This window comes from Nerophis ophidion, linkage group LG25, assembly GCF_033978795.1.
Source record: "Nerophis ophidion isolate RoL-2023_Sa linkage group LG25, RoL_Noph_v1.0, whole genome shotgun sequence".
NCBI lineage: Eukaryota > Metazoa > Chordata > Actinopteri > Syngnathiformes > Syngnathidae > Nerophis > Nerophis ophidion.
Genome location: NC_084635.1, coordinates 18603570 through 18625914, shown reverse-complemented (window position 1 = coordinate 18625914; position 22345 = coordinate 18603570). Strand labels below are relative to the sequence as shown.

At 40.2% G+C, this 22345-nt stretch overlaps 1 protein-coding gene across 3 annotated transcripts in view; it reads right to left on the bottom strand.

The window, feature by feature from the left end:
* The window catches only part of apba2b (amyloid beta (A4) precursor protein-binding, family A, member 2b), a 188378-nt gene that overhangs the window by 78954 nt on the left and 87079 nt on the right, over positions 1 to 22345 (bottom strand). For all 3 annotated transcript variants that reach the window (XM_061887063.1, XM_061887065.1, XM_061887064.1), the window contains one exon: positions 1044 to 2083. In XM_061887063.1, the coding sequence (XP_061743047.1) occupies positions 1044 to 2083 (1040 nt within the window). The remainder of the gene's footprint in view (positions 1 to 1043; positions 2084 to 22345) is intronic.

The window sequence follows — 22345 nt, the reverse complement described above, 5'->3', positions numbered from 1 at the left end:
GGGCAAAAAAGTATTTAGTCAGCCACCGATTGTGCAGGTTCTCCCACTTAAAATGATGACAGAGGTCTGTAATTTTTATCATAGGTACACTTCAACTGTGAGAGACAGAATGTGAAAAAAAAATTAACACTGTAGGAATTTTAAATAATTTATTTGAAAATGATGTTGGAAAATAAGTATTTGGTCAACCATTAAAGCTCTCACTGATGGAAGGTTTTGGCTCAAAATCTCTCGATACATGGCCCCATTCATTCTTTCCTTAACACGGATCAATCGTCCTGTCCTCTTAGCAGAAAAACAGCCCCAAAGCATGATGTTTCCACCCCCATGCTTCACATTAGGTAGGGTGTTCTTGGGATGCGACTCAGTATTCTTCTTCCTCCAAACACGACGAGTTGAGTTTATAACAAAAAATTCCAGTTTGTCATGTGGTCAGATGAAACCAAACTAGAACTTTTTGTTATAAACTCAACTCGTCGTGTTTGGAGGAAGAAGAATACTGAGTTGCAACCCAAGAACACCACACCTACTGTGAAGCATGGGGGTGGAAACATCATGCTTCGGGGCTGTTTTTCTGCTAAGGGGACAGGACGATTGATCCGTGTTAAGGAAAGAATGAATGGGGCCATGTATCGTGAGATTTTGAGCCAAAACTTCCTTCCATCAGTGAGAGCTTTGAATCGCTGACCAAATACTTATTTTCCACCATAATTTACAAATAAATTATTTAAAATTCCTACAATGTGAATTCCTGGATTATTTTTTTCACATTCTGTCTTTCACAGTTGAAGTGTACCTATGATGAAAATTAAAGACTTCTGCCATCATTTTAAGTGGGAGAACTTGCACAATCGGTGGCTGACTAAATACTTTTTTAGCCCCACTGTACATACCCCTCCACTTCGATATCTCTACATGCAGAAATGTTGTTGAATTGACCCGGTAATAGTTCAATCTATAGCTTTTATTGCATGTTTCATTGCATAACCCTGACAAACCCACAGCAAAGTAACTTTTATGAGGTAAAAGGGCTGGAAGCTCACCTGCTCCTGTTGCCATCTCTGTCGATCTTCATGGGAATGGGGTTGGACCTTGAGGCCCCTCTGGAGGTCTGGGTTGTTATGATGCACGGAAGGTAGGTTGAGAGACTTGGGTCTGCTGTCATGGCGGTGGTGAGCTGGCGGGTAAGGGGCTGCGTCCGGCTTGGCGTTAGTGTATTCACCTGTGGGCGGGTCCTGTGCCAGCTCCTCCGGGCTTTGGTCAGTACCACTGCTAAGACTCCCCATGCTCATACTCATCTTGATCTCAGCGACGATTTGGTCAATGTCCTCTTCCGCCTCTTCACCTGTTTCCCCCTCCACCACCAACACCTTACGTCCTCGGAATGGAGACGCACATACCGAGTTGCCGTTGTCCTCTGGCGCGTAATAGTCCCCAGTGTAGGCCCTCCCATGACTCTTGTCGTCATCTTCTTCCTCGTACGCCTCTTCGTTTGGGCAGTACTCCTCACTCTCTGCGTCCTCTTCGTCACCCTGCTGGGTGACATCTTGCATGGGAGGTTGGTGATGGTGGTGATTGTGATGGTTGTACTCCAATATTGGCTCTGGTCGGCCATTGTATATGTGTTCATCAGGGTCTTGCTCCACGACCTCACAGCGTACCTCGCCCTCACCTTCAGCCCACTCCTCAACTCTGTGCCTATCACTACTAGCCCACTGCTCTTGCCGGCCTGGATCCTCCTCTGTCCACTCCTCTACACCATCCTCATCTCCTTCCCTCCACTCCCCTCTCTCCCCTCCCTCTTCTCCCCTCCATTCTTCCCTGGCTGCACTTTCTTCCTTATCTTTCACCCACTCCTCTTCTCTCACATGTCCCTCTGCCTCACCATCCTCAGCCCATCCTTCGACAGCTTCCTGGCACTCGGCGTGGCTTTCATTCTGTTGCACACCACCCACACGTTCTTCTTGGCTATGACCGTGGTTACAATCTCCTTGGCTGCTGCAGTCCATCCCTTCCATGTAGCTGTCATCCTCGGGGCAGTACCGGATGTAGTAAGTAACACCTTCATCCTCCTCTGCCAGTCCTGGGAGTGGTAATAAGCACAAACAGGGATGTTTTGTTATCTGTTGTGCCAAATAGAAAGTGGAATCAATAATAACGATGAGATTACGGCATAACGTCCTTGGCGGAGGTTACCCTATTCTCTAAACGAAAACCTTAGTGACCTGAACACACTATTTTTTTGCTATACCTTAAAGGGGTACTATGTTGAATTCTATCTTTTCTGACTTATAAATAGTGTTCCAATGTTGGATACACATGTTGAACAATGCCAAAGAGGAGCTACTCCCACTCTGCTTCAAAAGCACGAAAAAGATCAAGTAATATTTTCATCTAATCTTGGCATGCGCCCAATAACATCGACATGTAACATGCAGTAAAAAAATGCGGCTTTTTTATGCATCTCTGAATGGATCAGTGAGTGTGCACATGTGCCTAATGTTGTGAGCAGGTGAATCTCATATGTTTAAGAAGTTTATTTTCAATCAATCAATCATAAAAGAAATGCAAAGTTAAAAAAAAATACCCCGGTGACTAGCAATGCGCGGATAGGCAATTATATCATACGCATCCGCATAACCAAAGTCGTCTTCCACCAGTTGCAAATCCGAACCTACGTTTTATCAGAACTGTACCCGCCCGCCAACCGCCCTAAAATACAAATACATCAGAGGTCGGCCGCCTTTACCACTACCAGAGCTATTTCAACCTGTTTCACAGAGTAATGAAGAAAATTGGAGCCGCTAACGTTCTCGCAACTATCCAATAGCGTTCATCCTGATGACAAGAATATGGGCGTGCTGTGAAGCCATTGCCTTTGACACCTTGCACAACATGTACGGACCGGTTGTTAGTCCGGCAACATGTTGTGTGCAGCTTCCGCAATCACACTTACAAGATTGAAAGGCATACTGGGTGATACAGAGTACACTGATGGTTGTGATATAAACAACTTTAACACTTACTAATATGCGCCACGCTGTGAAGCCACACCAAACAAGATTGACAAACTCATTTCGGGAGAACATCCTCACAGTAACACAACATAAAAGGCAACACAACAAATACCCAGAATCCTTTGTATCCGTGACACTTCCTGAATATATTTTACACCCCAGCGCCCCCAGCCCCGCCCACTTTACCGACGCATGGGGGTGGGGGTGGGGGGTGGCTGGGTTTGCTGCTAGCGTGGAGTATAAAATAGTCAGGCAGTGTCACAGATACAAAGGATTCTGGGTATTTGGTGTGTTGCGTTTATGTTATGTTACTGTGACGATGTTCTCCCGAAATGTGTTTGTCAATCTTGTATTGTGTGGGTTCACAGCGTGGCGCATATTACTGGGAGTGTTAAAATTGTTTATATCACAACCATTAGTGTATTCTGTGTCACCCAGTATGCCTTGCAGTCGTGTGCGTGTTGCCGCGGAAGCCACACACATGATGCTGGACTGACAAGCAGATCGTACATGTTGTAGAAGGCGACAAAGCCAATGGCTTCATAGCACGCCCTAATACTTATTATTTGGGTGACTGTCGGCAGTCATTCTAGAGAATAATAGCGTCTCCTATTGTCTTCTTCGCTTTATGACACGGGTCTTAAATGGCTCTTTGAATGGCAAAGGATACCGATCCCAGAACCATGTATATCAAATATTTCTGGATGGTTCAACCGCCACTCACCCGAATCTAATTAAAATCTATTTTTTCGTCATGTCACCCGCCCGACCCGCGGTTTATCCGCGGACTCCGCGGATGAGACCGCAAACCGCGCATCTCTACCGGTGACCCAAATCTCCCATTATCATTACTACGTACAAACGACACAGATACCAAACACAAACACACACACACATACAAAATACACACATGCAACCATATAATCACATGATTGCATGGCTGAGTAAAGAGGAGACATGTGAGTAAACACTATCACAGGAGCCATCTGCACCAGGATATCATCAGACCATGGCCACCAGGATGCTGAAATGTGTCTGGGAAAAAATAGCGGTGACTGTTTCGAAATATATTTAACAGTGTACATTTTCAACAGATACATTATGATAGATTTGGAGAGGGTGGGGCGGGGTTCCATTCACTATCTGGGAAAGCTGAGCGACTCAAAATAATAAATGTGGCTGTAGAGCAACATTTCATCAAAGTATGTACAAACACCGTTTCCATATGAGTTGGGAAATTGTGTTAGATGTAAATACAAACGGAATACAATGATTTGCAAATCATTTTCAACCCATATTCAGTTGACTGCACTACAAAGACAAGATATTTGATGTTCAAACTCATAAGCTTTTTTTTTTTTTTTTGCAAATAATAATTAACTTAGAATTTCATGGCTGCAACACGTGCCGAAGTAGTTGCGAAAGGGCATGTTCACCACTGTGTTACATCACCTTTTCCTTAAACAACACTCAATAAACGTTTGGGAACTGAGGAAACTAATTGTTGAAGCTTTGAAAGTGGAATTCTTTCCCATTCTTGTTTTATGTAGAGCTTCGATCGCTCAACAGTCCGGGGTCTCCACTGTTGTATTTTTCCCTTCATAATGCGCCACACATTTTCGATGGGAGACAGGTCTGGACTGCAGGTAGGGCAGGAAAGTACCCACACTCTTTTTTTACAAAGCCACGCTGTTGTAACACTTGCTGAATGTGGCTTGGCATTGTCTTGATGAAATATGCAGGGGCGTCCATGAAAAAGACGGTGCTTAGATGGCAGCATAAGTTGTTCCAAAAACTGTATGTACCTTTCAGCATTAATGGTGCTTTCACAGATGTGCAAGTTGCCCATGCCTTGGGCACAAATGCACCCCCATACCATCATGGATGGGGGCTTGCTTCCCCTTTGTTCCAGATGACACGATGTCGAATATTTCCAAAAACCATTTGAAATGTGGACTCGTCAGACCACAGAACACTTTTCCACTTTGCATCAGTCCATCTTAGATGATCTCGGGCCCAGAGAAGCCGGTGGTGTTTCTGGATGTTGTTGATAAATGTCTTTCGCTTTGCATAGTAGAGCTTTAAGTTGCACTTACAGATGTAGCAACAAACTGTATTTAGTGACAGTGGTTTTCTGAAGTGTTCCTGAGCCCATGTAGTGATATCCTTGAGAGATTGTTGTCTGTTTTTGATACTGTTCCGCCTGAGGGATCGGAGGTCACGGTCACAGCGTTTACTTGTGCAAAGCTATACAGCTAGCTAACATTAAAAAAACCCGCTAGCACAACCTAGCAGATCATCAACAGCACCCCCCGCGAGCGAGTAGAAGAGTGACACGGCGAGGAACAATCGACACCTGACAACATCCTCGGAAGCAGTCGACATCTACCCCAGATCGACGACGACCTCGAACGGTATCGGACAACACCCACCATCTGGACTGACGACACTGAACGAACCCAGACTAACAGAAACGTCACCAGAACCAACATATGGGCCTTATAACCAAGGAGAACGAGGACATAACAAGCGCACACAAGAGTTTCTGACACCAAAACAACAACAACAAACCATCCAATTGGTGGAGGAGGTGAAGCTTCTATGCCTCCAAAATGACAAAAAAGAATTTGGGCACTAACAGACAGGGTAGCTGAACTGGAACAATATTCTGAAGCCAAAAAGTTATTGTGACCAGGATCAATGTCAAACCCCGACCGCACGCTCGAACGGTGGCCATCACTGATTGGGGTTAAGCCCGGGGAACAAGATGTCAGTTCCATGGAGCGTCAAGTAGCTGCACTGTTCCAGTCAAAAGGAGCGGAAATTAGTTTACAATATAATTTCATCAATATATGTACAAACCCCGTTTCCATATGAGTTGGGAAATTGTGTTAGATGTAAATATAAACGGAATACAATGATTTGCAAATCCTTTTCAACCCATATTCAATTGAATGCACTACAAAGACATTTGATGTTCAACTCATAAGCTTTTTTTTTTTTTTTTTTTGCAAATAATCAACTTTAGAATTTGACGCCAGCAACACGTGACAAAGAAGTTGGGAAAGGTGGCAATAAATACTGATAATGTTGAGGAATGCTCATCAAACACTTTTTTGGAACATCATACAGGTGTGCAGGCTAATTGGGAACAGTTGGGTGCCACAATTGGGTATAAAAGCAGCTTCCATGAAATGCTAAGTAATTCACAATCAAGGATGAGGTGAGGGTCACCACTTTGTAAGCAAATTGTCAAACAGTTTTAGAACAATTTTTCTCAACAGCTATTGCAAGGAATTTAGGGATTTTACCATCTACGGTCCGTAAAATCATCAAATGGTTCAGAGAATCTGGAGAAATCACTGCACTTAAGCGATGATATTATGGACTTTTGATCCGTCAGGCGGTACTGCATCAAAAACCGAAAAGATATCACCACATGGGCTCAGGAAAAATTCATAAAACCACTGGCAGTAACTACAGTTGGTCGCTCCATCTGTAAGTGCAAGTTAAAACTCTACTATCCAAAGACAAACCCATTTATCAACAACATCCTGAGCCCGAGCTCACCTAAGATGGACTGATGCAAAGTGGAAAAGTGTTCTGTGGTCTGACGAGTACACATTTTAAATTATATTTGGAAACAGAGGATGTGGTGTCCTCCAGAACAAAGAGGAAAATAACCATTCGGATTGTTATAAGTGCAAAGTTCAGAAGCCAGCATCTGTGATGGTATGGTGGTGTATTAGTGCCCAAGGCATGGGTAACTTACACATCTGTGAAGGCACCATTAATGCTGAAAGGTTCATACAGGTTTTGGAGCAACATATGTTGTCATCCAAGCAACTTTATCATGGACGCCCCTGCTTATTTCAGCAAGACAAGTGTTACAACCGCGTAGTTTCGTAAAAAACAAGTGCGGGTACTTTCCTGGTCCGCCTGCAGTCAAGACCTGTCTCCCATCAAAAATGTGTGGCGCATTATGAAGCGTAAAATACGACAGCGTAGACCCCGGACTGTTGAACGTCTGAAGCTGTACATAAAACAAGAATGGGAAAGAATTCTACTTTCAAACCTTCAACAATTAGTTTCATCAGTTCGCAAATGTTTATTGAGTGTTGTTAAAAGAAAAGGTGATGTAACACAGTGGTGAACATGCCCTTTCCCAACTTCTTTGGCACGTGTTGCAGCCATGAAATTCTAAGTTACTATTTGCAAAAAAAATAAAGTTTATGAGTTTGAACATCAAATATCTTGTCTTTGTAGTGCATTCAACAGAATATGGGTTGAAAAGGGTTTGCAAATCATTGTATTCCGTTTATATTTACATCTAACACAATTTCCCAACTCATATGGAAACGGGGTTTGTATAAAATGTTTTTAAAAAAAAGATTGAATTGCAACGTTAAACATAAAAATTTAAACTAGTACAAAATAACACATGAAATAACATTGTAATTTAGTTTAATGTCATTGCCTCAGCTATGGTCCTTTCCATTCCAGTAAATACCTTTTGAATATTATTTTTCTAAAGGCTGGTTAAACTTTTATTCGACGAATATTGATTGGTATATAATTCCAAAAATCAGTGACTCTATAGGTTGCACTTTTTGTGTCATTCTTGCCAGTTCAAAGTCCTAAAAAGCTGTCAAAAGTGTTCCAACTTGTCAGATTATATTCTTAGCCATCTACTTTTCAGGTGAGAGTCATGATTTATGATCTACAATAACATTACAGGGAGCAAGGAAGCGAGGAAGCAGCAGACCACTCGATGATGTAAACATAGGCACACACGGAAGTGATCACGTCGCCGCTATAAATAGTTTGTCTCCGATAGCAGTCGTAATAAAAATATCACTATCCATCCAATCACTTTTACCCGCTCGTCCCTTTCGGGGTCCCGGGGGCTGCTGGAGCCTATCTTAGCTGCATTCGGACGGAAGGCAGGGTACACCCTGAAGAACTCACCACCTCATCGCAGGGCCAACACTGAATACTTGCTTGATATTCAAGTAACGAAATGTAAATGGAGTATTGTTGGCACTTCTTGAATGGGTATATATTCGATTTTATTGGTGAAATATGCATTAAAAAAATCCATCTATCGTCATGTTTTTCATACTGATTGTGAATAGGCAAAATTCCAAAAAGAGTGCAGTTCCCCTTTAATTTTAGGTGTAGAAACCAATTTATATTGTGTTCCAAAAACAAATATCTTAGTTTTGCAAATATTTGAGACTCATTTGCTGCGATGAGATGGCGACTTGTCCAGGGTGTACTCCGCCTTCCGCCCGATTGTAGCTGAGATAGGCGCCAGCACCCCCCGCAACCCCAAAAGGGAATAAGCGGTAGAAAATGGATGGATGAGACTCATTTGTTTGTTTTTATCCAATCGTAAAACATTTTCAACCCCCAGTATGGTGTACAGTAAAAAAAAAATACGCATAATCTTCACAACAAGTAAGTCATTAGTAAAAATTGAAAATATCAGAGATCTTCTACAACTTCCTTGAAAAATCGCACACGCGAACATACTATGATGAGATAAACTACCAATATAGAAGACCATTTATTTGTTAGAAGAAAGATAGGTCCTCATCAGAGTACTGTAGTCGCTGGTTGGCTGAATGCATAACATTTAAGCTTATCAAGTACAATATCGTGATCAATTACGTCAAATGTGGCGCTGAAATCAAACATGACTGCTCCGGCAATTTTGGAGGTGTCAGTCGTCCCCAACTCACTCCATCCATCCATCCATTTCCTACCGCTTGTCCCGTTCGGGGTTGCTGGAGCCTATCTCAGCTGCATTCGGGCGGAAGGCTGGGTACACCCTGGACAAGTCGCCACCTCATCACAGGGCCAACACAGATAGACAGACAACATTCACACACTAGGGCCAATTTAGTGTTGTCAATCAACCTATCCCCAGGTGCATGTCTTTGGCGGTGGGAGGAAGCCGGAGGGAACCCACGCAGTCACATGGAGAACATGCAAACTCCCCACACAAAGATTCCGAGCCCGGGATTGAACCTAAGACAATTTAGGACCTTCGTATTGTGAGGCACATACACTAACCCCTGTTCCACCGTGCTATCCACTAGTCAGACTATTATGACTAAAATAATACTGGGCCTGCACATGAATAATGCTTTCTATAACCTTACTTGCCAACCTTGAGACCTCTGATTTCGGGGGGTGGGGCGTGGTTGGGGGGAAGGGTGTGGTTAAGAGGGGAGGAGTATATTTACAGCTGTTGTGTGCAGTTGTGCACTGCACTCTCTAAAAGCCGTAGATGTTATTGTCACATATGCATGATTGATTGATTGAAACTTTAATTAGTAGATTGCACAGTACAGTACATATTCCGTACAATTGATCACTAAATGGTAACACCCGGATAAGTTGTTCAACTTGTTTAAGTCTGCTTCCACGTTAATCAACTCATGGTAAAAAATACATACTATCAGCATAATACAGTCATCACACAAGTTAATCATCAGAGTATATAAATTGAATTATTTACGTTATTTACAATCCGAGGGGGTGGAATGAGTAGCTTTGGTTGACATCAGTACTTCAGTCATCAACAATTGCATCAACAGAGAAATGGACAATGAAACAGTGTAGGTCTTACTTAGTGTAGGATAAGTACAGCCAGCAGAGAACATTGTCAGTTCAGATAGCATAAGAACAAGTATATACATTAGAAATACATTTGATTATTTACATTAACGACCCCGAAAGGGAATAAGCGGTAGAAAATGGATGGATGGATGGAAGTTATTTACAATCCGGGAAGATGGGAGGTGAATGGAGGAGGGTATTAGTAAAGGGTTGAAGTTGCCTGGAGGTGTTGTGGTGCATGTACAGTAAATAACAGTATTGTCCTGTTTAAGAGTGTCACAACGTTGCCGTATACGGCAGACGAACTGCTTTACGGTAGACGAAAACCTGACTGCTGTTGTTGTGTTTTGTTACCGCACTGGGAGGATGTTAATGAAACTGCCTAACAATAAACCCACATAAGAAACCAAGAACTCGCCCTCGATCATTCTACAGTTAGAACGTCATTGGGCATACACGCTGTTTATATTGTGGGAAAGAGGACATGAAAACAGGCTATCCTCACTGAGGTCTGCATGGAGCTGGAGGGGACGTGGCCTCCAGCTCCGCCTGAATTTCGGGAGATTTTCGGGAGAAAATTTGTCCCGGGAGGTTTTCGGGAGAGGCGCTCAATTTCGGGAGTCTACCGGAAAATCCGGCAGGGTTGGCAAATATGTCTATAACTTTGCGGAGTACGGGAAAAATACTTATAGGTTGACTATTTGGACCACAGAAAGTTAACTTTTGTCTTAAAGAAGTGGAATGATTTTCCCCTCTTTCCTCAATGTAGGAAATACCTCACGCAGCAGACAACTATGTGACATAATGAAGAAATGTAATCAGCAGCGATGATATCAAGATTGTGTGTACAGGCGCATTAATATTTAATATGTGTACCAGGTCACAATCAATGTAATCTGTGCCACTTAGATGATGTATTAAATGGTTCACTTTATTGATAAAAGAAAAAATGTTCAAATAGTAAGCAATGTCCTGGGGCTTTGTAAGAAAATATTTTTTCTTTCCTCCCGTGATTTCATTCAATGCATTTCAGTTTTTTTTACTATTGTGTTCAACAATATTTATTCTCTGCTAATAACATAGTTTCTTCATCCTTGCATTTAATTCGGTTACTTTATTTCTTATCTTACAGCATTTGAATTTGTCTTCCAATAAGCCTGATTTTACTGCAGCCAATCTGGCATCATCTCTCTGTCTCATTAAATTATTTAGAGGTAAATCAATCCATAAAGCTCTTTTAGTTTTAGCTGTGAACCTTTTCACAGGTGCGTGACTATTAACAATTTCCATAAAAAATATTCATAAAAGTATCGAGCGAGACCTCTGGATCATCACTACTGTACACAATCCAGTGAATATTTTTAACATCCCCCGAAAAATATCCATCCATTTTCTACCGCTTATTCCCTTTCGGGATCGCGGGGGGCGCTGGCGCCTATCTCAGCTACAATCGGGCGGAAGGCAGGGTACACCCTGGACAAGTCGCCACCTCATCGCAGGGCCAACACAGATAGGGCCAACACAGGGCCAATCAACCTATCCCCAGGTGCATGTCTTTGGAAGTGGGAGGAAGCCGTAGTACCCGGAGGGAACCCACGCATTCACGGGGAGAAAATGCAAACTCCACACAGAAAGATCCCAGGACTGCAGGAACTTCGTATTGTGAGGCAGACGCACTAACCCCTCTGCCACCCCGAAAAATAATAATTATCAAATCTATTATACAACCTTCTATAAACAACTATATTGTGGTCACTGAAACCTATTGATGCTGATAATGAATTAGAACACAGCTCAGGGAACATTGGTATATTTGTGGTCAATACATGTAGAGGAAGTGTGAACAGCTTGATTAGTGAAGACCCTGGTGGGTACGAACACAATTTGAGAAACATTACATGCACTAGAGCAGGGGTCACTAACCTTTTTGAAACCAAGAGCTACTTCTTGGGTACTGATTAATGCGAAGGGCTACCAGTTTGATACACACTTAAATAAATTGTCAGAAATAGCCATTTTGCTCAATTTACCTTTTTAATAAATAAATCTATATATATATATATATATATATATATATATATATGTATATATATGTATGTATATATATATATATATATATATATATATATGTATGTATGTATGTATGTATGTATGTATGTGTGTGTGTATCCATCCATCCATCCATTTTCTACCGCTTATAAAATGGGTATTTCTGTCTGTCATTCCGTCGTACATTTTTTTTCCTTTTACGGAAGGTTTTTTGTAGAGAATAAACGATGAGAAAAAACACTTAATTGAACGGTTTAAAAGAGGAGAAAACAGGGAAAAAAATGAAAATAAAATTTTGAAACATAGTTTATCTTCAATTTTGACTCTTTAAAATTCAAAATTCAACCGAAAAAAAGAAGAGCAAACCTATTTAATTTGAATCTTTTTGAAAAAATTAAAAGAATTTACGAAAAATTGTTAGTAATTTTTCCTGATTGAGATTAATTTTAGAATTTTGATGACATGCTTTAAATAGGTTAAAATCCAATCTGCATTTTGTTAGAATATATAACAAATTGGACCAAGCTAAATTTCCAAAAAAGACAAATCATTATTCCTTCTAGAGTTTCCAGTACAAAAATTTAAAAATAAATTCAAAAGACTTTGAAATAAGATTTAAATTTGATTCTATAGATTTTCTAGATTTGCCGGGATATTTTTATTTTATTTTAATCATATAATCATAAATTTCACAAATTTTATTCGTCGAAAAAACAGAAACTAATATGAAGAATTAAATGAAAATGTATTTATTATTCTTTAGAATAAAAAAAATAAATTTACTTGAACATTGACTTAAATTGTCAGGAAAGAAGAGGAAAGAATTTAAAAGGTAAAAAGGTATATGTGTTTTAAAATCCTAAAATCATTTTTAAGGTTGTACTTTTTCTCTAAAATTGTCTTTCTGAAAGTTATAGGAAACAAAGTAAAAAAATAAATTAATTTATTTAAACAAATGAAGACCAAGTCTTTAAAATATTTTGTTGGATTTTCAAATTCTATTTGAGTTTTGTCTCTCTTAGAAAAAAAATATTGAGCAAAGCGAGACCAGCTTGCTAGTAAATAAATACATTTTAAAAATAGAGGCAGCTCACTGGTAAGTGCTGCTATTTGAGCTATTTTTAGAACAGGCCAGCGGGCTACTCATCTGGTCCTTACGGGCTATCTGGTGCCTGCGGGCACCGCGTTGGTGACCCCTGTACCAGAGTGATATTTTTTTACTAGGACAGTTACTGGCAGATGGATTTTAATGTTCAAGTCAGGTGCTCCGTCCATCATCTCACACGGTTGAGTGAGATAACCAGCATGAGCATCACAAGGTCTGTAGCATCAGTGTAGGTTTCAGGTGGGGTAAGTATACCTGAACCTACATAATTCAACATGAAATCTGAACGTAATTTAGCAGGAAGGTGACTTTGTACAAAAATGGCAACACCCCCACCATGCAAATTCCTGGAGAAACTATTAAGCCGTAACTTAGAGTTCTGAACAGATGAGTCTAAATGTGTTTCAGACACAGCCAATATATGAATGCTTTTCAGTTCATGTAACTTGTACCTTATACGACAGATGTTCACATGAGCAATTACTAGGCCTTTTGATGGAAAATTAAAGGCCTACTGAAACCCACTACTACCCACCACGCAGTCTGATAGTTTATATATCAATGATGAAATATTAACATTGCAACACATGCCAATACGGCTTTTTTAGTTTACTAAATTACAATTTTAAATTTTCCGTGAGTTTCGTCTTGGAAACGTCGTGTAATGATGACGTGTACGCAGGACGTCACGCATTTTTAGGAAGTATGAGCGCTACGCACACACACAGGTAAACGTTGTCTGCTTTAACGGCATAATTACACAGTATTTTGGAGATCTGTGTTGCTGAGTCTTTTGCAATTTGTTCAATGAATATTGAAGAAGTCACAGTAGAAAGATGGAGTTGGGAAGCTTTAGCCTTTAGCCACACAAACACACGATGATTCCTTGTTTAAAATTCCCGCAGCTGAAACTTTACTATGGATCAGAGCGCGGTCAAGCAGACATAGATCCCAACCGAATGTCAACCAGCAGGTTTCGGTGAGAAAATTGTGGTTAAAAAGTCGCCACTTACCGGATATCAGCTGAGATTGTGTCGTCCGTACAGCTGCCGTCGACACCCGTGAGACATGGCGTCAAGACACCTGTGGACAAACCCTTCCGACTATCAGGTAATATTGAACTCACTAAAACACTAGCAACACAATAGAAAGGTTAAGGGATTTCCCAGAATTATCCTAGTAAAAAGTTTAAAAACATCGGAATACGTCCCAATGCAATCACGTTTTTTTTTTTTTTTTAACTTTTTATTTATTTTTTTTTCTAGTCCGTCGCTATCAATATCCTCAAACACGAATCTTTCATCCTCGCTCAAATTAATGGGGAAATTGTCGTTTTCTTGGTCCGAATAACTGTTTTTGTTGGAGACTCTCGTTAAAATCAATGTGAATATGTGAGGAGCCCCCACACTTGTGACGTCATCGTCTGCGACTTCCGGTAAAGGCAAGGCTTTTTCAAGAAGTACCAAAAGTGGCGAACTTTATCGTCGATTTTCTCTACTAAATCCTTTCAGCAAAAATATGGCAATATCGCGAAATGATCAAGTATGACACACAGAACGGACCTGCTACCCCTGTTTAAATAATAAAATCTCATTTCAGTAGGCCTTTGAAGTGGCTCGATGTCATTAACAAATAATTTGTGAATCAGTGCATGTTTTGAAGTTACCATAGACTAAGAAAACTATGTATGAAAGTATTTCCTATTTTTGAACTGTTACCTCCATTTCTTTGTGGCTGAGGTAGTGGGTGAGAGATAAATTTGTCCTAGCGAAGTAAGGCTATATCCTCCCGGCAGCAGTTCCTTCCATTTCTGCCACACAGCATCTGGAAAGTTCTCATTCAGATAGATGTTGGTGCCTTTCAGGTGTTTAGCCACCTGCAGTACAGCCTCCCTGTCCTTAAAGGCCTACTGAAATGAGATTTTCTTATTTAAACGGGGATAGCAGGTCCATTCTATGTGTCATACTTGATCATTTCGCGATATTGCCATATTTTTTGCTGAAAGGATTTAGTAGAGAACATCGACGATAAAGTTTGCAACTTCAGGTCGCTGATAAAGCCTTGCCTTTACCGGAAGTAGCAGACGAAGTGCGCGTGATGTCACTGGTTGTAGGGCTCCTCACATCCTCACATTTTTTATAATGTGAGCCTCCAGCAGCAAGAGCTGTTCGGACCGAGAAAGCGACAATTTCCCCATTAATTTGAGCGAGGATGAAAGATTTGTGGATGAGGAAATTTATAGTGAAGGCCTAGAAGAAAAAAAAGGCGAAGGAAAGTGAGAGCAATTCAGATGTTTGTAGACACATTTACTAGGATAATTCTGGGAAATTCCTTATCTGCCTATTGTGTTGCTAGTGTTTTAGTGAGTTAAAGAGTATCTTAAAGTCGGAGTGGTATGGCCACGGGTGTTTTGACGCCCGCGTCTCTGAGAGAAGTCACGGCAGCTGCAGGAGGACGCTGGCTCCGCTGATCTCTGGTAAGAGGCGACTTATTTCCACAATTTTCTCACTGAAAACTGCAGGTTGACATGTAGTCGTGATCCATGTTCGCTTGACCGCTCTGATCCATAGTAAAGCTTGACCTCCGGGAATTCTTTAAACAAGGAAACACTGTGTGTTTGTGTGGCTAAAAGCTTCCCACCTACATCTTTCTACTTTGACTTCTCCATTATTAATTGAACAAATTGCAAAAGATTCAGCAACACAGATGTCCAAAATACTGTGTAATTGGGCGATGAAAAGAGACGACTTTTAGCCGTAAGTGGTGCTGGGCTAATATGTCCCCTCTAACCAATAACGTCAAAAACACGCGTCATCAATCTGCGACGTTTTCAATAGGAAACTCTGCGGGAAATTTAAAATTGTAATTTAGTAAACTAAAAAGGCCGTATTGGCATGTGTTGCAATGCTAATATTTCATCATTGATATATAAACTATCAGACTGCGTGGTTGGTAGTAGTGGGTTTCAGTAGGCCTTTAAACCTAAGGAATTTGACCACAATTGGGCGTGGTCTGTGGTGTTAGTGTCCTTGGGTTTCCCAGTTGGATACACCCGCTCCAGACAGATGCTACTCAGGTCAAGATACAGCTTCTCTTGAATCATCTGTCTCACTTTTTCTTCAGAGTCTGACCATTTTTCATTGGGAGACTCTGGAATGCCATCCATCACAATGTTGTTTTGTCTGAATAAGCTCTTAAGATAGTCGGATTTAGACTCTGTCGTCAATAAAACTTCAGCCTGTTTCGGTAGACTCACAAGTCAGAGGAGAGCTTTTTGCAGGACAATTCAATTTCATCCACCCCCTTTTTAGGGAACTGGATTAATTCATGTACTTCTTGAGTTCATCCACTTACTGGTTTACATTATTGAAGATGATTTTTGTGAAGTTTTTATAACTGGTTTCGTGTTGTTGCATTAATTCTGTGTGGTGCATTATTTGCTGTTCAATCAACCTGCTGTATAGAGACCATGTCCCTGTTGGTGTAATGTTGCACTGGCCATGAGGCATTGTGGTTTGATTGCTCTTTGGCCTGGTTGTACCTGGCTAGCCTGGTGGCTGCTAGCTGCTTGCTGCTGTCTGGAATTGTGGGCTCAGTTGTTGTAAGTACATATGCTATCAACTGGTGAACCTATATGTTAACAGGTGGTGGTGGCAGGCTAATGCTGGAGCCCAGGCTAAGTCCAGCTTGCATGATCTTGAGTTTACTCCACTTTCAGTCCTAAAATCCAGTTAGTCTATAAGTCATACTTTTCAAGTTAAATAAAACATTTCCTAACCACTGGTAAAACTTTGAATACTAAAATACACAGGATTTCGGAGATATTCGATAGATTCACACAAACTACTGCCTGCCTGTGTGTTTACTATATTAATGACTTTAAGGCCTGCTAACCAATAAAAAGGACATGTTGAAAAGGACGTGTGTATAAATGAACATATGACAAAAACAAATGCTGACATAGCCTGGAAGGCAAACAACTTAAAAAAAACAAAAAACAAGGCAAAATTCAACAAACATGGACAAAAAACTGGAAGATATTCATTAAATCAAACGGAACACCAGTGACACCAAAAGTGATATTTAGCAGGGAAAATTAAAGATTAAAACAGATTTAATATCAATAATAACAAACAAAAATGCCCCCAACTACGACACACAGAAGAAACATTCAATCAAACAAAGAACTAAAAACCTTTTGCTGCATAGATCATAAGTCTGAAATTAGATAACGAAAGAAATACTCCCACATGAACACTAACTGCCAAATATTATACAGACTATCAGTATAACATCAACATACCACCCGATACCAAACTGTCAATCATTCATCTGAATTGCAGAAGTATGTATGCCAATTACAATGATATGAGGACTCTTTTGGAACAATTCAACAAACCTGTCAAAGTGAGAATGAGAACCACGGATCAGTAATTAAAAATGCATATCTTTTGAACTGGAAGGATATGAACTACATTACATAAACAGAATCAACAAGAATGGTAGCAATTTATGGGAAGACGTACTTTAATTACAAAGTGGTGAACAAAATGTAATTTGCTATTGATAACATTGTAGAATGTATAACTAATGAATTATGTAATAAAAAAAAAAGCAAAACTGTTTTAATCACCTGTATATATAGAACACCTAGGTCAAGCATTGAAAGATTTTTGGACCGAATTAAAGGAGCCATTGTAAGAATTGCAATATGCCCTTCACCTTTTCGACCAATTAGAAAGTCCAGGAGTGTTACATTCAGGTTGCCAGTTACGCACGGCCATCTTCGTCTAGCTACTGCCACTGGTAAGGTTACTAAACATATCGACGGCGTATACTAGGGGTGTAACGGTATGTGTATTTGTATCGAACCGTTTCGGTACGGGGGTTTCGGTTCGGCACGCGGGCGTACCGGACAAGTTCAGAAGCAGAAGTCTTCACAAGCTGCTCTGCTTTCTGCCTCTGTCTCTGCCTCATTGTCCTGCCTACACAACCATCTGATTGGTTACATACAAAGCCAATCAGCAGTGCGTATTCAGAGCGATGCAACAGCCAATCAGCAGTGCGTATTCAGACTTCAGAACGATGTAGTCAATGCTTTAGCGTCGAGCAGATATTCGTCTAGCAGGGGAGGAGCGGACTCTACCCAAATTATACTAAACACTTCCAAGTCACAACTATTACAAACATCACTATGAGCCCGTTGACCTTCTAGAAACTTAAACTGCAGCTCAGCTCGCTCACAGTATAGGCTTGAGATGAAGGCTAATTAGCTTTTAGCGTAACGTTAGCTCATTTTTCTGTGTGTGTGTGTGCGTGTGCGTGTTTTAGGGGCAGCAAAGCCCTGTCTGTCTGTTATTTCATTGAACTCCATTGTGTTTAGGGATGAATAGTCTCTCCTATTGCAATTGTACTATTTTTCAGCTATAGTTACATGAATCATTAGTAATGTAGCAGCTTAGTTTTGAATAACAGGGTCCCTGCTATCACATGTTGAAAAAAATACAACATTTACATAATAAAATTCAACTACAGGCTTCCCAAATGCTGTAATAAATCAAGCATGATGAGTTGACATTAAACAGTTTCAATGGAGACTGTTTAATGTTAAACTTTTTATATGGAGAAGAAAGGTTTTTTCATTTTATTTAATCAAAGCAACAACTTGAGGCAGTTTAATGTGGATTAACGTGGCCAGAATTATTATAGTATTCCCAATGTTAAAAGGATAAAGCCATTGTTTACAAATTTGGTAAATAACCAAAACATTTATATTTTGTTGATTTCTTACTGTACCGAAAATGAACCGAACCGTGACCTCTAAACCGAGGTACATACCAAACCGAAATTTTTGTGTATCGTCACACCCCTAGCGTATACGTATGTGACGTATGACGTGATAGTATGTGACGTGTGTAAGAAGGTGTGCTTACTGTCTGTGAGCAGGAGACACAAGTTAAAAGCAACTGCGTGAGAACGTATATTCGAATATTACGATAGTCATTTTCTATATCGCACGGAGACAAACCCGCGTATATCGATATATCGCCCAGCCCTAGGTTAGTATCTCTAATACCTATATGTTCTCTGTTTAAATAATTTCACCTGATCAAGCCTTTCTAACATCCCACACTAAACTAAAATAAAATATGTATGACCTGTGCTGACGTTATTTTGGATAAATATTGATATTGGCCAAAATCAAGGCTCCCATATCGTTATTGTTTCAGAGGTACTCCTTTGAGTCATATGTACACCTTATAACTAGAATGTTGTTTTTAACGATGTGATCAGACCAACGGTTGTGTTCAGTTCTGTTCAGACCAAACCTCTGTGAGATTCTTTGTGGCCTGCATTCTCAGGACAACCAGAGAAGAGGACAAATACTGCAGTTGGTTGTTACATTGCAGAACTTCTTAAACAGTACCTAGGGGGTCCCTGTGTGACAACGTTTTGTGTTACACCCCCATTAATTATCAGTACTGTACAAAACGAATAAGAAAAACAAGTCATGAGAAAAATTATCAATTTCATTTTTTGTAGTTAACTATTTAACTTTCATTTTGCGTCAAAGATAAAGAAAGCCAATGTGAAAGTCAAGGGGACGTCGTGGGACTCTCAGTGAACTATTATCAAGGTTAAAATATGGTATCTTTGAACATGTGCCATGATCTACTACTGTAAAAGGGAAAGTGATAAATAAATAAACAGTGAAGTGGTCTCATTATTGAGACTTCATCCTCCCAATAAGCCAGTCTATTCCTTCAATTGACAACCACAGGAAGACAAATACAGACTTGTTCATTCTCATTTTGATTACTCTTTCATGTAATTTGTGTCATTTATATCTATTTTACTATATTTTTCAAGTTTTCCATGTGTTTTGTGTACAGTGCGGGTGACCAAAGTGTTCATTATGTGTAACTTAGGTTTAAGTTCCGACTTACACTAAAACTTTATTTACATCACAGCCATAGGAACGGAACTTGTTCATAGACCAAGGACCTCATTTGATTATCGTGGTACCCACCTTTGTACATCATAGACATAAAGGACAAAGTGACTCCCAGAAAATGATCGCACAATATATATGCAATCTTTGGAGTTTGTTTGTTAGTTAGTCATACCAAAGACTATAAAAATGGGACCCATTACCTCCATACTTGGCACTCAGCATCAAGGGTTGGAATTGGGGGTTAAATCGCCACAAATGATTCCCGGGCGCGGCAGCGCTGCTGCCCACTGCTCCCCTCACCTCCCAGGGGGTGATCGAGGGGATGGGTCAAATGCAGAGGACAAATTTCGCCACACCTAGTGTGTTAGTGACAATCATTGGTAGTTTAACTTTAACTTAAGTTCCCCAACATTAATCAAAAAGCTACAGGCAGATTTTTTTGTGAAACTTTCGGAACATTTTTGAAATGGGACACAGTAGGAAGAGGATTCAAACATCCCCATTCATCGCCGTCCACCTGACACATGAAACGTGACAAATCGGGTGGTGCACTATCCACTTAAAGGCCTACTGAAATTAGAATATCTTATTTAAACGGGGATAGCAGGTCCATTCTATGTGTCATACTTGATCATTTCGCGATATTGCCATATTTTTGCTGAACGTATTTAGTAGAGAACATCCACGATATAGTTCGCAACTCGAGAAAAGCCCTGCCTCTACCGGAAGTCGCAGACGATGACGTCACATGTTGATGACTCCTCATATTCCCATTGATTTTAATGTGAGCCTCCAACAAAAACAGCTATTCAGACCGAGAAAACGACAATTTCCCCATTAATTTGAGCGAGGATGAAAGATTTGTGTTTGAGGATATTGATAGCGACGGACTAGGAAAAAAAAAAAAAAAGTAAAAAAAAAATAAAGTGATTGCAATCACATAGCATTGAGACGGATTTATATGTTTTTAGAGACATTTAATAGGATAATTGTGGAAACTTTTAGCTGTGTGTGTATGCAGCACTCATATTCATAACAGCCCGTGACGTCACGCGTACAGGTCATCATTACGCGACGTTTTCAAGAAAAAAGTCCCGAGAAAATCAAAATTGCAATTTAGTCAACTAAAAAGGCCGTATTGGCATGTGTTGCAATGTTAATATTTCATCATTGATATATAAACTATCAGACTGCGTGGTCGGTAGTAGTGGGTTTCAGTTGGCCTTTAAGCCGCCAAACCCCAGTAGAGTGTTGAATATCTTAAAATGTGTTTTGTGGCAATTCCCAGTTTGACCACAGCGTCAGTTGCAATAAATGGCGTTTTACTTCTTTTTAGCAGACTGCATTGCGAAATTATTAACCTGCACTTTCTTTTCATGCAAGATCCACACAGGACTGGGGCTATATAAATCCCCTTCCCTAAAGTTAGTAACACGTGATTAGATATTGGGGGTGATCAGTAATCCGTAAAGAGGTTCCAAAGCCTCTGTGGCAGAACCTCCAGGTTCTGTAACTGCTTCTTCCCTCAGGCCATAAGACTCTTGAACGCATCATAATAATCCCTTCAATTTCCCCAAAAATGGATTAACTCGCTGGAATATAAAGACAATAAAACATACATCCATAAATGTGGATGCATATGCAAACATGCAATATATTTACCTGTACAGTTATCTATTCATTTATATCTGCACCATATTGTTATTTTATCCTGCACTACCATGAGCAAATGCAACAAAATGTTCTTATCTGTACTGTAAAGTTCAAATTTGAATGACAATAAAAAGGAAGTCTAAGTCGAACATCGTCTGGATTCATGATTGTTCAAAAGGTTCCAGTTCTTCCTGGACACATTAAACACATCTGCATACTTTACGGCAGGCCTGGGCAATTATTTTGACTCGGGGGCCAAATTTGGGCCGGTATATCTATTTTTAGAAAAAACAATACCAAACCTCACAATAAAGTCTGATTGAATGCTAAAAATGTTATGGCAGACCGCCTTAAAAACAGAATGGGATTTTTTTTTTCTATGAACGATAAAACCCTGAATATTGAGAACATATGAACGTCACACCCCTTCTCAATCGACATATTTTACAATCAAGCCAAATGCACCAAAAATGCAACAAACACAGCAAAATATGAACTCGAAGGGTAAAAAAAACAAAAAACATCTACAGTCTGATATATCTGAAATATCAAAAAGCTTTAGAACTTTTTTTTTTTTTTAATTTCCTTCCACATTTGAGGCTGGCCGCTCTGGAAACACTCTGTGGAAACGCTCCCCACCCACATTGCTTGGTGCCTTGTCTGACCTACTGTGACGTAGATTACCATAGTAACTAGTAGGGTTGTACGGTATACGGGTATTAGTATAGTACCGCGATACTTATGAATCATATTCCGTACCATGCCGCCTCTGAAAAGTACCGGTCTGCAAAAACCCTAATATTTTTTATTAAAATAAAGCCAATAATGCCATTTTTTCTGGTCCCCTTTATTTAGAAAGGTATAGAAAAGTACCAAAAAGTATCAATATAATATTGGTATCAGGACAACACTAGTCACTAAAATATCATGCGAAAGCGC